Source organism: Girardinichthys multiradiatus, chromosome 22 (assembly GCF_021462225.1).
Source record: "Girardinichthys multiradiatus isolate DD_20200921_A chromosome 22, DD_fGirMul_XY1, whole genome shotgun sequence".
NCBI lineage: Eukaryota > Metazoa > Chordata > Actinopteri > Cyprinodontiformes > Goodeidae > Girardinichthys > Girardinichthys multiradiatus.
Genome location: NC_061814.1, coordinates 29,647,778 through 29,668,006, shown reverse-complemented (window position 1 = coordinate 29,668,006; position 20,229 = coordinate 29,647,778). Strand labels below are relative to the sequence as shown.

Genomic DNA, 20,229 nt, shown 5'->3' with positions numbered 1-20,229 from the left:
GAAGGGGTCGCACAGGTAGCAGAAATGGAGGGTGTGTTTGCACCTTAACCATAACTGAGCTGGTTTAGGCTAAACCTGACTCCCCCTTACTCCATCAACAAGGAGGGAGGAAGGTAGAGGTAAAAATAATTGGAGAGTGTTGTTTCCTGTTGCATTGTGTGAAAGGTAGGTAACTTTAAAATGGGCTAAGTCAATTAAATCGAATCATATAGATTTCAAGTCAGGTACATACATTCCAGTTAATCCAACTATCGAACAGTGCAGTCAGATTCAGTTATTTATTCAAATTGGATAAAACGTTTTTCTGTCTAAGGAAACCCAGCAGATTGCATTGAGTCAGTAACTTGTAGCATTCATTCCTCCCAGATGAGCATGTAGAGACAGTGGACAGTCACTGGCGTTGACTTTGCAGCAATCCCTCATATTGAGCATGCATGTAGCGACAGTGGAGAGGAAAAACTCCCTTTTAACAGAACCAGGCTCAGTGTGAGCGGCCATCTGCCACGACCGACTGGGGGTTTGAGAGAACAGAGCAGAGACACAAAGAGAACAAAGAAGCACTGATCCAGGAGTCCTTTCTATGGAAAGGAAAAGTAAATGTTAATGGATGTAGCTCCTTTAGTCGTTTCACCTAGAAAAAAAGAACAGATAAACTTTGAGCCAGTTTTCAAGGTTAGAGTCTGAAAGAGAGCACATAGTTTGTTACAGTTAAGCTCAGTCAGTAGCTATGTCTAGGAGAGAAAAAGGGTTAAACACTGAAGGACAGGGCCATGTGGATCATCAGTAGAGGGTGAGCATTAAGTTGTTGCCAGCAGAAGCTTGGAAGATTCCCCTCTCCAGAAAGGTGTCACAGGTAGACACCGAGTCAGGCTAGGTGTAGCTTCTAGGAAGAGAAAAGAGAGAGAACAAAGTTAAATGCTGAAATAACAGCAAATAATGCAAAATTAGAGAGTAGTATGAGAATGAAAGTGGTCATTATGTCCTAAGCCTATAGCAGCATAACTACAGAGATAGCTCAGGATAACCTAAGCCACTCTAACTATAAGCTTTATCAAAAAGGAAAGTTTTAAGCCTCACCTTAAAAGTAGACAGGGTGTCTGCCTCACGGACTATAACTGGGAGCTGGTTCCACAGAAAAGGAGCCTGATAACTAAAGGATCTGCCTCCCATTCTACTTCTAGAGACTCTAGGAACCACCAGTAAACCTGCAGTCTGAGAACGAAGTGCTCTGTTAGGAACATATGGAACAATCAGATCTCTGATGTATGATGGAGCTAAATCATTAAGGGCTTTATATGTGAGGAGGACAATTTTAAATTCTATTCTGGATTTAACAGGGAGCCAATGAAGGGAAGCTAAAATAGGAGAAATATTATCTCTCTTTTTAATTTTCATCAGAACTCTTGCTGAAGCATTTTGAATCAGCTGAAGGCTTTTAACTGCATTTTGTGGACATCTTGATATTAAAGAATCAGGATAAAGCCTGTTTACTGTCTGAAATGTAGAATCAAGAAATTACTTAAATAGAGCTTGTCTGATGACATGAAATAGGATAAAGGTTTCGAAGAAATTCAGGAACAGTAAAAAATTGACAACTGACCGCCTGGAAAGAATCACAAAGCCATTTCTAAGTATTTTGCACTCCAGTAAACTACAGTGAGAGCCTTCATTCACAAATGGAGAATGCATGGAACCATAGTGAAACTTCTCAAGAGTGGCCTATCTACCAAAAGTACTCAAAGTTCACATCAATGACTAATCCACGAGGTCACAAATAACCCAGAACAACATCTAATGCGCTGCAAGCCTCACCTGCCTCAGTTAAGGTCAGTGTACATAATTAGAAAGAGACTGGACAAAAATAGCGTTCTAATACTTCTGCCCAAAATGAACACAAAGGCTCGTCTTGCCATATGTTAACAATATGCTGTAAATGATGGAACCATGAGTTCTGCTCATTGCAAAAACTGATGGAGTGTCCAACCATCAGTTTGGGACCTTAGATTTAAAAAAATAACAAAGTTTGGACTTGAATCTAATTAGGATGCTGTGGCATGACCCTTGATTGTAGCTCAATTAAAGTAGTTCTGCAAAGAAGAGTGGCCCAAAATCATTGTAGCAAACCCTCGATGGCAGTTGTTGCTGGCACAAGTGGCTTTTAGGTTTAGGGGGCAATTACGTTTTGACACAGGGCCAGATTGCCATTTATAGCCTATTCTATCAGGAATAATTAGTAAATTCCATTTTGTACTTACTCAGGTTATCTATAAAATTAGTGCAATACAAAACATTTACAAAAACTGTAAGGGGGCAAATACTTACAGCACTGTACATTGATGGGAGTTTGGCCTACTTTGTGTCTGTTTTTGCCATTTGCATTACAAGTATAGGCACCATCAGATAACAGGATTACCTTAACTGGTCTATAGGGTTCTGTTTTTGCTTAGTGCATTTGTACAACAGAAGTGGGAATCATTTCATCTTGCCTTTCACGGTCAGCAGTAAATTAATATGCCCCCAATGAAGCAAGTAATACAGGAGGGTCTGTCTTGACTTACACTTGACTGTGTGAGTTAAATAAACAGAACTATAGTGAAGAGTGACTGTGTGACAGCATGTTCAATTACCAGTGATCATGCCTAATTTCATTCTTGTTGTGCCTGGACAAGAAGAGACAAGGTGAAAAGTAAGGGTTGGAGATTGAATCTTGCCCTTCTTTACCGATTGCACACCTCTAAATCATTTACTTCTGCAGTTCTCCTGCACACTGCAAAAAGCATTTCCCCTTCTTTCAATGTCCTGCAAACACTGACAAACTGTCCCATCTCCCCTTCATGCAGTCTTCTGCTCCCCATTGCTGTTATAGCAAGTATGACGCTTGTCTGCCTCTTGTACGCCCTCTTGCTCTATTGCTTGGTGGTGGGGACTGCAGTGTGTGGAAGTCTGCGGCAATGCGGGGGATCTACAACGAGTTTGTCATAGAAGAAAGAGAAAGACGTGGCATGCTAAAATGGCCTTGTAAAACAGGTGTTAGGGATGTTTTTGTGTTCTTGTGTGTGTTCCTAAAGATATGGCTGCAGTCTGCTGAGTTTCTGCTGAGCAATAGTGTCACATATTAGTGTTCTTGTTGCAATATTAAACATCCAAAAGAACCTTGTGTTTAGATTCATGTCATGTAAGGGGAATTTTGTCTGCTGTTCACTTGCACAGTAACCTGCACCAGTATTCAGATGTAAGCGTTAAGAAAATCCGACCTTGAACATACCTGTACAGGTCGAACACCTTGAAGGAATACACTGTTCCAGACAGTGATATTCGTGAATTCTCTGTCCTCCGGGGAATTAAACATAGCACTTAAGAAAATATCAGAATCAGTTTTTCCTGACAGCTGTCTAATATAGAGTTGGTAAAAACAGTATCTTCTGTGTGGGTGAGAGCTGACTGTCAGAATGTTGAAGAGAAAGACAGGTGGAAGAAAGACAAATTTTCCAAATTTTAAGAGAGGATTGACTAAACATCTAACAACCTTTGGCCCAGAAAGACAAGGCAGAGAGACCTGATAGAACCCGGAGCAGAAGCCCGAGCTGGTTCTGAGAAGGTAAACAGCATCTAAGCCGCCTGGAAATGCTCTCCATCCTGTCCTGTGATGAGGCTGTTTTCTGGCAAGACAGAGTACCCGGGGAGAAGCCACATGTGCGTGGGGAGAGCATGTACTGTAAACTCAAGACTGAAAGGGAAAAAAGGAGAAAACGGGTAGAAAGACTTCAGGCTGGGAACCCAGGACCCTCGTGCCACAAGGCAGCAGTGCTATCATGTAGCCCCATCCATGCCACACCTTTGAGATATTTACAAAAATGTTTAAAAACCATGTATTATTTTCCTTTCACTTGACAACGCTGGTCTACTTTGAATTGGTCTGACAAATAAAATCCCATTAACACACACTGTAGTTTGTGTTTGTAACATGACAAAATCTGGAAAGGTTCAATGAGTACAAATACTTAGTGTTACTACAAATCACTGTCATATGTAGCCTTATCAAAATTGTTGCAGTCTTTCTTTTTTGAGCTTCTGACCCACCACTTTTGCTGAAACAACTCTCACTGTTGATCTGGCAGGCAAACTGGTGTTCACTAAAATGAAACTGACAGGCAGCCTGCAGTGCAGAAAGAGCAATTTTGCCAAAAAAAAAAGTGCATCAGGGCTATTGCCAAGCAAAAAAACATGGTTCATTTATCTTCCTGACACCTTAACGCAAGAGCTAATCCACTCAGCTGGGCTGTATCACGTGCCGAGCTTTGATTCCTCAGCCAAACGCTCCTGGTCATATAGTCCCACTATGAAAACAAAACGTGTGACAGACGGACACAAATGAGGGATGCTGAACTGGGTACATCCAAGATGACTTCGAGCGGGATAAAACAGATGATCTGGTGTCATCTTGGAGGCATGTTAATCATAACGGCAGGGAGTGGAAGAAATATGTGGGGACTGCTGGATCGAGGTGGTGTTTGTAATCATGATGGCAGTATAATGGAAATTAATGTCCACGCTGTAGAAGCTGCTAGTGGTGTGCTGGAAGCTCTAGCACTGTGATGCTGAGAATCTGTGAAGCGTGCCTGGATTTATGATAACATGAACCAAAAATGAGCAGCGTGCTGAAAATAAACAGCAACTCAGCGATTAAATATAGATTTTACAAACCTACTTTTATGAGGTATTTACTTGCTTCTCTCAAAGACAAATTGAAGAACAGGTGAAACCTGCTGATGCCCCAAACAGCAGTAAAACGCTGTCTTACTTACCAAACTGCAGATAATGTGTCGCCCATCCATCACTCACTGATGCTCTGTTGCTTCACAGATAGTAGCGGCTATCTTGGCCATAGCAGGCATCGTCATGATGACCTATGCTGATGGGTTTCACAGCCACTCAGTCATCGGCATCACTCTGGTCGTGGCATCTGCTTCAATGTCAGCACTATACAAGGTAGGCAGTTTTTATTTAATCAAAACACAAATTATTACCAAGTCTAATGGCTTTTATTAATATTTTTGGCCCCAGGGGAGTAAACATTCAAAAACGCTTTGTGTATACAGTACAGACCGAAGGTTTGGACACACCGTCTCATTCAAAGAGTTTTCTTTATTTTCATGACTATGAATATTGTAGCTTCACATTGAAGGCATCAAAACTATGAATTAAAACATTTGGAATTATATACTGAACAAAAAAGTGTGAAACAATGGAAAATATGTCTTATATTCTTAGGTTCTTCAAAGTAGCCACCTTTTGCTTTGATTACTGCTCCGCACACTCTTGGCATTCTGTTAATGAGCTTCAAGAGGTTGTCACCTGAAATGGTTTTCACTTCACAGGTGTGCCCTGTCAGGTTTAATAAGTGGGATTTCAAGCCTTATAAATGGGGTTGGGACCATCAGTTGTGTTGTGCAGGAGGTGGATACAGTACACAGCTGATAGTCCTACTGAATAGACAGTTAGAACTTGGATTATGGCAAGCAAAAAGCAGCTAAGTAAAGAAAAAGGAGTGGCCATCATTACTTTAAGAAATGAAGGTCAGTCAGTCCGAACAATTGGGAAAACTTTGAAAGTGTCCCCAAGTGCAGTTGCAACAACCATCAAGTGCTACAAAGAAACTGGCTCACATGAGGACCGCCCCAGGAAAGGAAGACCAAGAGTCACCTCTGCTGCGGACGATAAGTTCATCTGAGTCACCAGCCTCAGAAATCGCAGGTTAACAGCAGCTCAGATTAGAGAACAGGTCAATGCCACACAGAGTTCTAGCAGCAGTCACATCTCTAGAACAATTGTTAAGAGGAGACTGTGTGAATCAGGCCTTCATGGTAAAATGGCTGCTAGGAAACCACTGCTGAGGACAGGCAACAAGCAGAAGAGACTTGTTTGGGCTAAAGAACACAAGGAATGGACATTAGACCAGTGGAAATCTGTGCTTTGGTCTGATGAGTCCAAGTTTAAGATCTTTGGTTCCAACCACCGTGTCTTTGTGCGGCGCAGAAGAGGTGAACGGATGGACTCTACATGCCTGGTTCCCATCATGAAGCATGGAGGAGGAGGTGTGATGGTGTGGTGGTGCTTTGCTGGTGACACTGTTGGGGATTTATTCAAAATTGAAGGCATGTTGAACCAGCATGGCTACCACAGCATCTTGCAGCGGCATGCTATTCCATCCGGTTTGCGTTTAGTTGGACCATCATTTATTTTTCAATAGGACAATGACCCCAAACACACCTCCAGGCTGTGTAAGGGCTATTTGACCAAGAAGGAGACTGATGGGGTGCTGCGCCAGATGACCTGGCCTCCACAGTCACCGGACCTGAACCCAATCGAGATGGTTTGAGGTGAGCTGGACCGCAGAGTGAAGGTAAAAGGGCCAACAACTGCTAAGCATCTCTGGGAACTCCTTCAAGACTGTTGGGAAACCATTTCAGGTGACTACCTCTTGAAGCTCATCAACAGAATGCCAAGAGTGTGTGGAGCAGTAATCAAAGCAAAAGGTGGCTACTTTGAAAAACCTAGAATATAAGACATATTTTCAGTTGTTTCACACTTTTTTGTTCAGTATATAATTCCACATGTGTTCATTCATAGTTTTGATGCCTTCAGTGTGAAGCTACAATATTCATAGTCATGAAAATAAAGAAAACTCTTTGAATGAGAAGGTGTGTCCAAACATTTGGTCTGTACTGTATATATACAGGTCCTTCTCAAAATATTAGCATATTGTGATAAAGTTCATTATTTTCCATAATGTCATGATGAAAATTTAACATTCATATATTTTAGATTCATTGCACACTAACTGAAATATTTCAGGTCTTTTATTGTCTTAATACGGATGATTTTGGCATACAGCTCATGAAAACCCAAAATGCCTATCTCACAAAATTAGCATATCATTAAAAGGGTCTCTAAACGAGCTATGAACCTAATCATCTGAATCAACGAGTTAACTCTAAACACCTGCAAAAGATTCCTGAGGCCTTTAAAACTCCCAGCCTGGTTCATCACTCCAAACCCCAATCATGGGTAAGACTGCCGACCTGACTGCTGTCCAGAAGGCCACTATTGACACCCTCAAGCAAGAGGGTAAGACACAGAAAGAAATTTCTGAACGAATAGGCTGTTCCCAGAGTGCTGTATCAAGGCACCTCAGTGGGAAGTCTGTGGGAAGGAAAAAGTGTGGCAGAAAACGCTGCACAACGAGAAGAGGTGACCGGACCCTGAGGAAGATTGTGGAGAAGGGCCGATTCCAGACCTTGGGGGACCTGCGGAACCAGTGGACTGAGTCTGGAGTAGAAACATCCAGAGCCACCGTGCACAGGCGTGTGCAGGAAATGGGCTACAGGTGCCACATTCCCCAGTCCTGGGCTACAGAGAAGCCGCAATGGACTGCTGCTCAGTGGTCCAAAGTACTTTTTTCGGATGAAAGCAAATTCTGCATGTCATTCGGAAATCAAGGTGCCAGAGTCTGGAGGAAGACTGGTGAGAAGGAAATGCCAAAATGCCAGAAGTCCAGTGTCAAGTACCCACAGTCAGTGATGGTCTGGGGTGCCGTGTCAGCTGCTGGTGTTGGTCAACTGTGTTTTATCAAGGGCAGGGTCAATGCAGCTAGCTATCAGGAGATTTTGGAGCACTTCATGCTTCCATCTGCTGAAAAGCTTAATGGAGATGAAGATTTCATTTTTCAGCACGACCTGGCACCTGCTCACAGTGCCAAAACCACTGGTAAATGGTTTACTGACCATGGTATCACTGTGCTCAATTGGCCTGCCAACTCTCCTGACCTGAACCCCATAGTGAATCTGTGGGATATTGTGAAGAGAACGTTGAGAGACTCAAGACCCAACACTCTGGATGAGCTAAAGGCCGCTATCGAAGCATCCTGGGCCTCCATAAGACCTCAGCAGCGCCACAGGCTGATTGCCTCCATGCCACGCCGCATTGAAGCAGTCATTTCTGCAAAAGGATTCCCGACCAAGTATTGAGTGCATAACTGTACATGATTATTTGAAGGTTGACGTTTTTTGTATTAAAAACACTTTTCTTTTTTTGTTCGGATGAAATATGCTAATTTTGTGAGATAGGAATTTTGGGTTTTCATGAGCTGTATGCCAAAATCATCCGTATTAAGACAATAAAAGACCTGAAATATTTCAGTTAGTGTGCAATGAATCTAAAATATATGAATGTTAAATTTTCATCATGACATAAAAAATAATGAACTTTATCACAATATGCTAATTTTTTGAGAAGGACCTGTAAGCCTAAAGCTATGTATATGAAATCTTTCTTGGTATGTCATCAGCAATATTAATGTGTAAAAGCCTCGTAATAAATTAATTCTTTAATGCAGTAACAAAATGTCACATTGAGAAGTTAAACGAAATCCAACTGTAGTCCATTTATTCAATGAGAAAAAAAATCCATGTTAATAATATTATTTAGTAAAATAAACAGTTGCAGAATTATTGATGCCCTTAATGAAGCCTTTAAAAATAAATAGAATTGAAGAATTATTTATAATTTATGCTCTACTTTTTTTTTTTATTAAAGTATGGGAACTTGTAATTAGACTCTTTCCTTAGGGTATGGATATAACACAGAGGCCCATTTCATTTAGCCACTGGCCACAACGGCCGGTCCCTCATCCAGACCAAAGTTTTCCACCACACACAATGAGTCAGAAGGTAAGGGAGGTAAACTTGGGTCACCAAGTCTCCAAAACAACCAGCAAACAACCGGTTGTTTTGGAGTGAAGACAGAAAAAACCCTGCTGTAACCCTATGAAATGTTAGAGAAGACTAAAGGTTGGAAAAATGGGCTGTACAAAGTATTGACAGCAGTGGTACTAAAAACAATGTTAATTTTTGACATTTTTCTTCACTAAATAAACGTAAACAAATAATAGGTTAGATTTCTGCAATATAATCCAAATTTCTTTTTAGGTTAGTGCTGCATCAAATTTGAGAGCCAGTTTAGAAGGTTGTGATGTCTGAGTGAAGTTGCTGGCTTCAGGCTGAAATTGCGATCTAAGGGGACAGATAGCCAAATATTGAGTTTCTTCTGCTTCGCCTTGCTGTCTTTATTGCCTAATGTGATACATAGCCATAACATGACAAGTATTTGGCAGGTAAACCATCTGTAATACCCTTCAGCTCCACAAAGTGGGGGGAGGTTGTTTTACATCCACATCTCCCTTCTCCTGTATCCTTAGGTGCTCTTCAAGATGGTCCTGGGCAGTGCCAAATTTGGAGAGGCTGCACTCTTCCTGAGCATTGTTGGAAGCGCCAACTTTGTTTTCATCAGCTTTGTGCCAGTAATCCTGTATTTTACTCATGTGGAGTACATTAGCTCACCTGCAGATATCCCCTGGACCTACCTCTGTGGAGTTGCAGCCTTGCTTTTTGGTATTTGAAAAGCAATTTGAGTTTTTCCACAAGCTATGGGTTCTAATTAACATTGTCAATGTTTAATATATTCATAATATGCTTCCTCCTCAACAGCTTTCAACATACTAGTGAACTTTGGTATTGCAATAACATATCCAACATTAATTTCCCTTGGCATCGTTCTAAGTGTCCCTGTGAATGCAAGTAAGTGTCTCAACCTTTCTTCCAGGGCTAAATTCTTTGGTTAAAATTTTATATTTTGTGGATTTGGAGTTTGCAAAACCATACTTTCTATGTCAGTTAAACTGCAGGTTTACATACACCTATCTTAGCCATGACTGTCATATAAATTTAGGAATTTCAATGATGCACTTTCACTGCACTTTAAACAACATAATTAATAGAACGAGTGATGAAAGACTCCATCTAGTGCAGCAATCAGATACTACAGTAATATATTTCAATTCAGTGTACCCTGTCTTCTTGCAGCAGTGGCTTAGCAATTAGTATGTCTAATATTTTCTTTATGCATAGGTTTTGTTTCACAAAACATAGAAATCTACAAATTAAAACAGTGATAAAGGAATGCTGGTATCAAACAAGAATTGAAATTCCCATCGATGGCAACCTGGCCCTATGTCGAAAAGTAATAGCCCTCTAAACCTAGAAACTGGTTGTGGCCCCCTTGACAACAACTGCCTTCAAACAGTAAATGGTAATGAGTCTTTTATTTACATCACTGTAGAGGAACTTTGGCCCACTCTTCTTTGAATAACTGTTTTAATTCAGCCACACTGGAGAGTATGAGCAGGAACTGCCTTTAAGGTAATGTCACAGCATATCAATTGGATTTAAATCCAGACTTTCACTAGGCCACTTGAAAAGGTTCATTTTGATCTTCAGTTGATTTTCACATCGGGCCAGGTTGCTTTGGATACATGTTTTCCCTCAATTTCAAGAAATTATAATTTGAAAATTGCATTTTGTATTTGCTTAGGTTATCTTTGCCTTTATATTAAAGTTTCTGATGAGACAAAAAAGCAAAAACAGAAGAGATCTGTGGGAGTCGCACAGATACTTCCTCACGGTCCTGTATTAATACACCCTTGTGTGATTTTCCAGTGGTTGACCTCTACACCTGTGACATCAATTTCAACACGGTGCGCCTCATTGCTGTGTTCATAATCTGCCTGGGTTTCCTTATGCTGCTGCTACCAGAGGACTGGGACCAGTGTATCATCCGGCTCACTACGAAACTGCGCAAACGGGATGACCCGGCCGAGGCTGACGGGGAGACGGGCGCCAACGCAGGCCTCAACTGGAGGGGGAGAGGCAGGACCTCCCTGTCAACATATGCTCGTTGACTCCATTATAACCAAAGGGGGAACATTAATACATCTGATCTGGCTAGTAGCCTACACTGTGTTTTGCAAAGCTTGCATTGGTTTGGACTGCTCTGTGATCAGAAAATTCAGCAAAGGGGGAGAGGTGTAGGAGGTTCAGATTGCATAGGATTTAATCACATTCTCAACAGCTTTCTTTCTTAAAAATGTTATCAAATCTACTTTAAATTGTTCTATTGATTCATCATATCCTGAAAAGACTTGCCAGCTTGCCCAATTAATCCCAATAACAAGAAAAATGATAGGTTTGCATTCACTCACAGTTTGATCCAAGGAAACTTGTCTGAGAACCAAGGAAAGCCCATCAGGTTTCATCCAATCTTGAATACCTGCCTTGTCTGTACTGTACATAGGTCTATTTCACACCTTGCTGGGGGAGCTATGGACCTGATGGGCTCATTTGGTGTGAAGGGATCTGTCTGATTACTTGAGGATCAATCAAAGCTAAAAACACATCTTTTCAAAATGCCTTTCTTTTTGATTAGCAGATTTGGCCTCCTGTGGGTGTGGGCTTTCATGAGGTTAAACTTCCACAATAAACATGCCGCTAAGGACAACATGAGATGCAGTGTCTATAAAAAAAAACTTTTTTCCACATTTTGTCAAATTACAACAAATCTCAATGTATTTTTTTTAGGATTTATTGTGATAGAGCAATACAAAGTGATAGATAATTGTAAAGTGGAACAAAACAGATGAGCTTGATGCTGCCACCACCCTGGTTTCACCATTGATATTCTGTTGGTGTAGATTCTCTGTCCCTTAGGACATGACAGTTCCATAGCTATTGGACATGTTCTCTTGTTTCTCGAAGATGTTTCCGGCTCTCATCAAAAACATTTTTTTTTTCTGATTGAGATAGCAGCGAAAAAAGGCGTCTACGTCAACCATAAAAAATAGCTTCAACATAACTGCAACTTGGCAGTCAGCCATTGTTGTTGCTATTGTTTTTGGCTAGCCCGTGCATGTGTTGAGGGAGAGGGGAGGGAAGGGAAGGGAAGGGAAGCTTGCCAGTTTGTAACTGGTTTGTGCTACAAACTGGGTGGCTTCAAACTTTCCCACTCTGAGAGCAAGTTTCAAATGTAATCGGTTTCACAGCCACTTATGGTGACTGAGACTCCCTATACAACCAACAAGTTTTGCGCATACTCCCAAACTAGTATTGTGTTAAGATTTGATCTAACTCCCACATAGAAGCATTGACTCCTCTCCCCAGGTGGTTACACAGCCATTCACACCTTGAGACGTGAACAAAAACAATCATATGTTGGCATGGTTAGCTGACATTTTTTAATTGCCAAATGACAACAACCTAAATTTGAAAAAATGGAGGGTAGGGCCAATAACTCATGTCCTGAATGTCCCTATTGGTGATCCCATAGGACCTGAACAGCCCTATGAGTGAGATTGTTCCTACTACAACTTAAACTCCATGTTCAGAACTGAAGAAGCCTTTTAGATGTGAGGTGAAAAATTTTTATTAAACAAGAGAAGTCACCTTAATACTGTTTATGCACCTTTGGACCATGGGAATTTTGTGTTCAGGGTGATGTGTAGCGTTATCTCCAACCATGTATACTTTTCTTTCCACTTAATAATCTGCTACTTTGCTTGGTCTATAACATAAAACCCCAATAAAATATATTGAAGTTTGTGATTGTAATATGACAAAATCTGGAAAGGTTCAAGAAATTTGGGTACCTAAGCAAGGTACTTTATTTAAACCAGTGTATTCTCATTCAGTTCATAAGATACACAAGGTTTGTTTGTTAAATTTAAACTCATATGCATATGTGCTTCAAGAAACCCAGACATTGGATTGGGTCAAAAGCTTACAACAAAACCAGCGGGCCAAATGAAAACTAACCAGTTCATAACTCTGAACGCCAGTACAAGCTCTCCTTGAGCCTCTTATGTTATACATTACACTTTCTAGACCCTTGCTCACTCAAGCAAAGCCATAACAGTTCAGTTAAAATGTTTTTATTTTTGGTGAAAACAGCAGATGATAGAAATGTATCTCACTGTGGCTTTAGAAGAGAGTTTATGAATCATATTATTTGATCTATTTCCAGTGATCATACTTTGGACATTTGTTTTGGGGGGGAAAGGTAAGCAGGAGAGCAGCTGAGGCCCTGGCCTTGTGAAGAGACACATGTGAGTGCTGCCTTGTTGTGAATGTACAAATATCACTCCACATGTTTGCTACGAGCTGTTCTGTTTAACACAGTGCCACCAGACTGCTGCAGAGAGATACGCTTTACTACGACTGTCCTTTTTCTGGATGAGTTGTTGCTTTTTTCTGTGAGGGGACAATTTCTTGATGTATTACTGAAGACATTTTATACATTTGGGCGCTGACTCACCTCAAGGACCCTCGAGGAGGAAAACGACTGATAACCACAGAACAAGCATGCACATACCAGCTGAAATGTCCACTTCACTGCATTTTTTGGGCTTGTTTTTTTGCAATACAGTACATTTAGCACTGTTTCCCATTGTCATTCTCTATGACAATAAATAATTATATTGTATTCCTCTGGAATTATCGCAAGACTTAAATGTAAACCTTTGTAAGGAATGATTTTTACACTGAGATGATGCAACATATGGTTATATCACATCCTAGGAGTGAATATTTAGAGCGTGAATAAATGATGGATTTGTTAGATCTGCTACTGAGTGTCTTCAAATGTAATCACATAATGTAAGATATAAAAAAAGATTTCTTTTTGACCTTTTCTTGACAAGGTTTTTTCTCGCTCAGAGCTCTGCTTTAGCTCTGATTAAGGTAAAAATTGATCACCGAGAAAGAATCGTTGGTTTCAGTTCCTATTTATATGAAAGTATAGCTATTGTAAAAATGAAATGTTTGGCACATCTGACATATTTGCATTGCAACTATTATTTTTAGTTATTTTTGATATGTATTTGATATGTATAAAGGTGCATTAGAAAAAAAAGAATATCTAAAAAAGTTCATTTATTTTAGTTATTCACTTGAAAAATAAAATTCATTTTCAGTATATAGATTAATTGCTCACAAACTAATATATCACAAGCAGTTATTCCTGTTAGTTTTGATGATTATGGCCTTTACCTAATAAAAACCCAAAGCACAGTTTCTAAGAAGATTAGAAATAAAAAAACAAAAACAATAATTTAATCATTTTTAATACAAAACTGTTATGTTCTGTCCATGTTATGGCCAATGCTATCATAGGGCAGATTGCTGACTTGATAGTCATTACGGAAGCTGCCTCTTCACAGCTTGTATGTGCAACCGGAGAGGTTCAGAGTCCAAGTTGCTTAAAGGCCAGTGTGAAGTTCCCAAAGTCAATTTTAGGAGCCATGTCATCTGCTAGCGTTGTTCCACTGTGTTTTTTCAAGTTCAAAGTCAGTGAAGGTATCCACCAGCTAATGTTAGAGGATATCTTGTTTCCCTCTGCTGATGAGCTCAATGGAGATGATGATTTCAATTTTCTGCAGGATATGGCACCTACCCACACTTCCAAAAGTACCAACACCTGCTTTAATAACCATGTTATCACTGTCCTCAATTGGCAAGCAAACCCACCTAACCTAAAGCCCATATGGATTGTTGTAAAGGGGAAGATGAGAGACACCAGAGTCACCAATGCAGACAAGCTGCAGGCTGGTATTAAAGCAACCTTGGCTTTCTTAACACCTAAACAGATCTACAGACTAATCACCCCCTTTCTACACTGCACAATGCATTAATTCACATGAAAGGAGCCCCCACTAATTACTGAGTGAATAAACTATACAGAACAAGGGTATACTTTTCAGTAAGCAGTAATTTCTATATTAAAAATGCATTTCTTCTTTATGTGCTTTTTTATTCTAAGAAAAACAGAGTTAGGGGTTTTCATTAGCTTTAGGCTGAAATATATCAGTGTTTTAATGAACACTATATCTTCTAAAACTGTAAATGACTAACAGACATCATGCTCCACCGTCACTGTGATCGGGCCGAAGAAAAAAGTGGCCTGCGGCTCACTGGTTAATGCAGAGAACGGAAGTCTGTTGCCCTCTTGAGGACGAGAAGGGACCTGCAGATTGTGTGTCTTGTCACAAGCAGCATCCTGGCACACAGAGGAAGTGTTTTTTTCATAGTGGTACGCATCACATACAAGCACCTCAGAGTGACTTTTGAAGTCAGTGCTAACAGTGAAAATAGAGGAGTATTTTGAGTTGTCACAGTTCAAACTTTCAGTGCTGGAATGTGAACTGGGATGGGCAGTGATCAGGGTGCAGGGGTCACTGTTTCTGACATCATCCCCCTCTGCTCTGACCTCCCATTCTCTGCCCAGCACGATCCACAGATAAGCTCTTATTTTGTGCACAAGTCCCTGAAGAGCGATCTGGAAACGCTGGCTGAGCAGAGCATACAACAAAGGATTGACATCAGAGCTGAGCAACATAAGCCAGTAGGAGAAGGTGATGACAGAGTCTGGCACGAGGGTGGACCGGCCTGTAATCGCAGTTTCTGTGGCCTGAACTAGAGCAACACATATGTAGGGTGTCCAGCAGAGGAAGAAAGCTGAGATGATCAGGAGGAGGCGCATCGCTCCGTGGTGGTGGTGGTGTTGCTGGTTTTTTCTCTGCTGTGTTGGAGTTTCCTGAACAACCTGGCTGATATTCTCTCCCTCTTTACTGATCTGAGATACCTTGTTTATGTGACATGTAACTCTCCAGGGTCTCTGGAGGTTCCTGCAGCACTGGTGGGATGAATCCCATGGAGCACAGGGGGACCTGCTACGCTGGATGGAGTCCTCCAGTGAATGAATCCTCCGGGCGTGGCTGCGGGCCACCATGATGATGTTCAGATAGCAGAAGAGGATCACCACTGCAGGTATGAGATAGGTGAGAGTAGCGATGAAGGCTGTGTAGCTAAGAGTGCTGCCCCAGGTGGTTGCACAGTTATACATGGGGATCACATAGGTGACAGAGCTCCAGCCTAGCAGAGGAGGGCTGCAGACGACCAGGGCCTGAAACCAGATCCACAGGACGACAGCACAAGTCCTCCACAGGGTGCAGCGGGAATTGTAGCGTAGGCAGTCCATGATGGAGTAATAGCGGTCAAGAGCAATAGCAGTCAGTGTGAGTACGGATGCTGTGCAGTACACAGTGGAGGAGTATCCGACAAATAAACAGAGAACCTAGCAGAGAATACAAAGAGTCAATGCATCAAAGAAAAAAGGTGCGATGACACTAAAGGTCATTTGACAAGACAGAATATGCTTACAGAACAATGCACCCATCCGGTGTTTATGATGGACATAGCAACAAAAGGCATGACTCCGATGCCTACCAGGAGGTCACTGATAGCCAGGTTAAGGATCAGCACAGACGTCACTGCATGGAGGGTCCTGGTAGCAGCCACAATAACGATAACAAGAACATTGCCTGCACAAAAATACATCACACAGATGCAAACCATGACTCAGAGGTCACAATGGCTGGACTTAAAACAAGCAACCAAAAGAAAAGCAAAAACCGGTGTAGAAATGACCCCAAACCATAGCAACATAATTCTGCCGCTTTGATTAAAAATATTGTATCTCATAATTCTCAGATATCCAAATCATAAATATGAAATCTAGAATCATTTTTCTTTGTGGCAGAAGGAGGTTTCTATATGGACAAACTCACCTTATTCCAAGCAAGATGAGTTCTATAAATATAGAGGATTTAAAAATCGTAGAAAAACACTGCTTTAAAAAAGTTCGAACTCAATGCTGGACATTGGAGCAGTTGATTTATTTACTTACAAAAATTATTTCATTTCAAATCATATTTAGAATTTCTAATTTAGAGTTCTTTTTGAAATCTCATGGTTAGTGATTTAATTTTTTATATAACACTAGGAAATAGCAGGCCAAGGTATGGTGAGAGTGGAGTATGAAATATAACTTTTTTTAAAAGTTAGAAATATGTCTTCTTACGTCCCATTCTGCACGAGCAGTTTGCTAAAAGAAAAATCACATATTAAGACATATTTTGGTGCAGAATTCCAAAAATATCAAAAACAACAGAGTTTTCTGAGGAATTGTGCCTAAACGACTTGTGTAGCCATGACCATAAATATTAACACTAAAAGATTCTGTTTCTTTTATTTTTTTTACATACTCCACTGCCTAAGCTGTTATGGTGGCAGCTTGTATTTAAACAAGACTGCTATAAAAAGTGATTTGATGAAATGCAATTATTACAAAGTTATTATTGGAAAGTTAATTACAAATAACCAGCACTGTGTTTTTAGTCAGGCAGATGTGTTAATGAGGACAGGCCAGCTGATGTCCCTGTCAATCTGATTGAATCAGAATGGCAGAATGTTTGCTTTAAATAGGATAGGTGCAAAAAAATCATTTTGCTTTTGTAAAGCATTACTACTTCCAAAAAAATAGAAGCTGTCATCACTGCTTTGCATCGAAAGAGCCTCACAGGCGAGTTCTGGCTTCTTTAAGAACTTCAACGAGAGAGGTTCAATTACTGTGAAGAAAGCTTTAGGGTGTCCAAGAAGTCTAACCGGTGCCAGGAGGAACTTGTTAAGATTATTTAACTGAGGGGTCGGTTTTCCACAAGTGCAGAGCTTGCTCGAGAAATGGCAATAGGTGGCTGTGATCACGTCTGCACACAGAAATGCACTGGCCTTGTGTGAGAAAGGGCAGCAAAGAAAACAATCCTCAATCAGAATACCATTTAAGACAGATTGGCATTGTGCAGGAAGTCCCCAAATTGGACTGCAGAGACCTGATGTAAAGTTACTTTCTCAACAAGTTCCCTTCCTACTGTTTGGGGGATCTAGACACGGAGAGGATAGTGTGACCACAATGAGACCTGCGTCAAGCTGAGAGTAAGGCATCCTGTCCAAAGGTTGGGCTCACTAACAATTTTGTCTGAAAACTATGCCATTAATAAAGAATTGGATCAAAACATCTAAAGGGGGAACTTTGCCCAAAGATTCGTCCAGCATAATGGAGCCTCATGTCACAAGGGGAAAGTGTTAACTGGTACCGAATTTTTAGAAGAATGGAATAGAAGTATCTTTTATTGTTCCCCAGTGGGGAAATCCAGGCGTACCAGCAGCAAAGTGACAGGCAAACAGAAGCATGGAGATTCACACAAGGTAAAATATAAAATACACTCCTCAAAAAAATAAAGGGAACGCTTAAACAACACAATATAACTCAGAGTGAATCAAACTTCTGTGAAATCAAACTGTCCAATTAGGAAGCAACACTGATTGACAATCAATTTCACAGCTGTTGTGTAAATGTAATAGACAACAGGGGGAAATCTTTGGTGATTAGCAAGACACACTTAATAAAGGAGTGGTTCTGCAGGTGGGGATCACAGACCACTTCTCAGTACCTATGCTTTCTGGCTGATTTTTTGGTCACTTTTGAACGTTGGTGGTGCTTTCACACTTGTGGTAGCATGAGACGGACTCAACAACCCACACAAGTGGCTCAGGTAGTGCAGCTCATCCAGGATGGCACAGAAGGTGGCAAGAAGGTTTGTTGTGTCTGTCTGGGGGTTGTGCTCACAGCCCAACACCGTGCAGGACGCTTGGCATTTGCCAGAGAACACCAGGATTGGCATATTCGCCACTGGCGCCCTGTGCTCTTCACAGATGAAAGCACAATACTGAGCCTCATTTTGACTTTTCAGGACATTACATCAAAGTTGGATCAGCCTGTATTGTGTTTTTCCACTTTAATTTTGTGTGTGACTCCAAATCCAGGCCTCCATTGGCTAATAAATTTGATTTCCATTGATGATTTTTGTGTGATTTTGTTGTCAGCACATTCAACTTTGTACAGAACAAAGTATTCAATGAGAATATTTCATTCATTCAGATCTAAGATGTGTTATTTGAGTGTTCCCTTTATTTTTTTGAGTAGTGTATGATAACACAAGAAATAAGAGACTGTACAAGGACAAACTTACAACATAAAAAAATACTGTAGTTATTCAAAATAGCATATCTAGATTCAAGGAATGTGCAACTGAAGAGTGTAATAGAAAATGTACAAAATGTGCATATTTACTTGTGCATAAAAATACAGACTATTTACAAGAAATGGAAAAACTGTGGAAGAACAGTGATGTTATTTTTGCTATTCTTCTATCTCCCACCACCTGCACTGGGTCAAAGGGGCATCCTAGGACAAAGCTGGCCTTCCTACTGAGCTTATCTAACCACTTCCATTAGTGGTTTGATAAGCCCAGTGAGCAGACTCTACTTCAGCAGGTAGAGTCTGCTCTGGCTCTTCTTGTAAAGAACATCAATGTAGTGACTCCAGTACCAGTTTATCATTCAGATGAACACCAATATCAATGTCAGTTTCCTGGATGTTCATTGCTATCAGCATGGTGGGATCGGGCCTGCGGAAATCCACCATCAGCTCATTGGTTTTCCCAGCACTGATCACGAGGTGGTTCCGCTGGCACCAGTCCACAAAATCCTTAGTCTGTACCCTGAGTCGTCCTTCTGTGAATGGGAGCCTGAAATCTGCATGGTAGAGGGTGAACAAGAACAGTCCCAGAACAGTTCCCAGCAGGGCCCCCTGTACTGCAGACCAGTCTGTCAAATACACAGCCATGTAAACACACATACTGTGGGCGGCTGGTGAGGTAGGGAAATACCCAGATTTTATTGGCTTCTCCCATCAAAGAAACAAATGATGTTTAAACATATGAAATGTTTTATTGCTAAACAAGATCAAACAGTGAAGCAGTAAAGCTTTTCAAAGGATCATTTTCTGTCAAGTCTCAAAATTACTGGACACAGATGTAATGTTTATAAATGTTTACCAAATTGTCTTGGAGTGAAACAATGAAATATTGACAATAGAAGCAGGTATTCTCAAATTAAAGCAATGATTTCTTGAAAAAGAAACATAACAAGATTTTCTGTCAACAATTAGCCACAGTGCATTAAAAATGGAAGCAATGTTTACATAGTAGAAAAATTAAGTTAGCTTTCCACAAGTCAGTACCTTACCTATGACAGCTCCCAAACACATGACCACCAGAAGAGCCTCCAGGAACAGCCGGGTCTGCTTGGCCAGCCCACCCTCTGTTCTGCTCGCATTGATCCATGCAGCCTGCAGGGGTGACCTGAAGCCATCCAGATCATCCATACTGTCGTTAACTAACTGTTGCGTTCACATGTTGAAGAACGCGTAAAGCGCAATGATTACCTTCCTATGTGCTCCATCTGCTCTTGAGCTAATATGTCTCCAGGTAAACGACTTGCTTTTTTATACAAGGGGGAGGAGGATACACATTTGCAAACATGAAAGTACTCTTTAACCCTTTCAAGGTTTTCAATAATCTGCAATTTCATCAAGAAAAGAAGTAGA

General features: G+C 40.8%; 2 protein-coding genes across 4 annotated transcripts in view; one reads left to right on the top strand and one right to left on the bottom strand.

Annotated features, from left to right (window-relative positions):
* Positions 1-13,503, top strand: part of LOC124858876 (putative thiamine transporter SLC35F3) — a 39,039-nt gene extending 25,536 nt beyond the window's left edge. For both annotated transcript variants that reach the window (XM_047351182.1, XM_047351183.1), the window contains exons 4-7: positions 4,864-4,989; positions 9,257-9,449; positions 9,546-9,635; positions 10,554-13,503. In XM_047351182.1, coding sequence (XP_047207138.1) covers positions 4,864-4,989; positions 9,257-9,449; positions 9,546-9,635; positions 10,554-10,795 — 651 coding nt within the window. In that variant the 3' untranslated portion in view covers positions 10,796-13,503. The remainder of the gene's footprint in view (positions 1-4,863; positions 4,990-9,256; positions 9,450-9,545; positions 9,636-10,553) is intronic.
* On the bottom strand, positions 11,432-20,213 carry LOC124858875 (5-hydroxytryptamine receptor 1D). 2 transcript variants are annotated; one of them, XM_047351180.1, is made up of 4 exons: positions 20,068-20,213; positions 19,869-19,984; positions 16,104-16,264; positions 11,432-16,017 (listed from the first exon to the last, which is right to left on the bottom strand). In XM_047351180.1, the coding sequence occupies exons 1-4, from the start codon at positions 20,211-20,213 to the stop codon at positions 14,791-14,793; spliced, it is 1,650 nt and encodes a 549-aa protein (XP_047207136.1). In that variant the 3' UTR covers positions 11,432-14,790. The 2 variants fall into 2 exon arrangements, with proteins under 2 accessions (XP_047207136.1, XP_047207137.1); XM_047351181.1 differs by having other exon boundaries at positions 19,869-20,111.
* Between the last annotated feature and the right edge of the window lie 16 nt (positions 20,214-20,229).

What these genes read in the sequence shown, in the direction of transcription:
- LOC124858875 (XM_047351180.1), bottom strand. Translation starts at nt 20,213, where the DNA reads ATGAAATTGCAGATTATTGAAAACCTTGAAAGGGTTAAAGAGTACTTT. An exon ending in GTGTTTGGGAGCTGTCATAG is followed by an intron (nt 16,265 to 19,868) that starts GTAAGGTACTGA and finishes ATTTTTGTGCAG; the next exon opens with GCAATGTTCTTGTTATCGTT. An exon ending in CCGGATGGGTGCATTGTTCT is followed by an intron (nt 16,018 to 16,103) that starts GTAAGCATATTC and finishes ATTCTCTGCTAG; the next exon opens with GTTCTCTGTTTATTTGTCGG.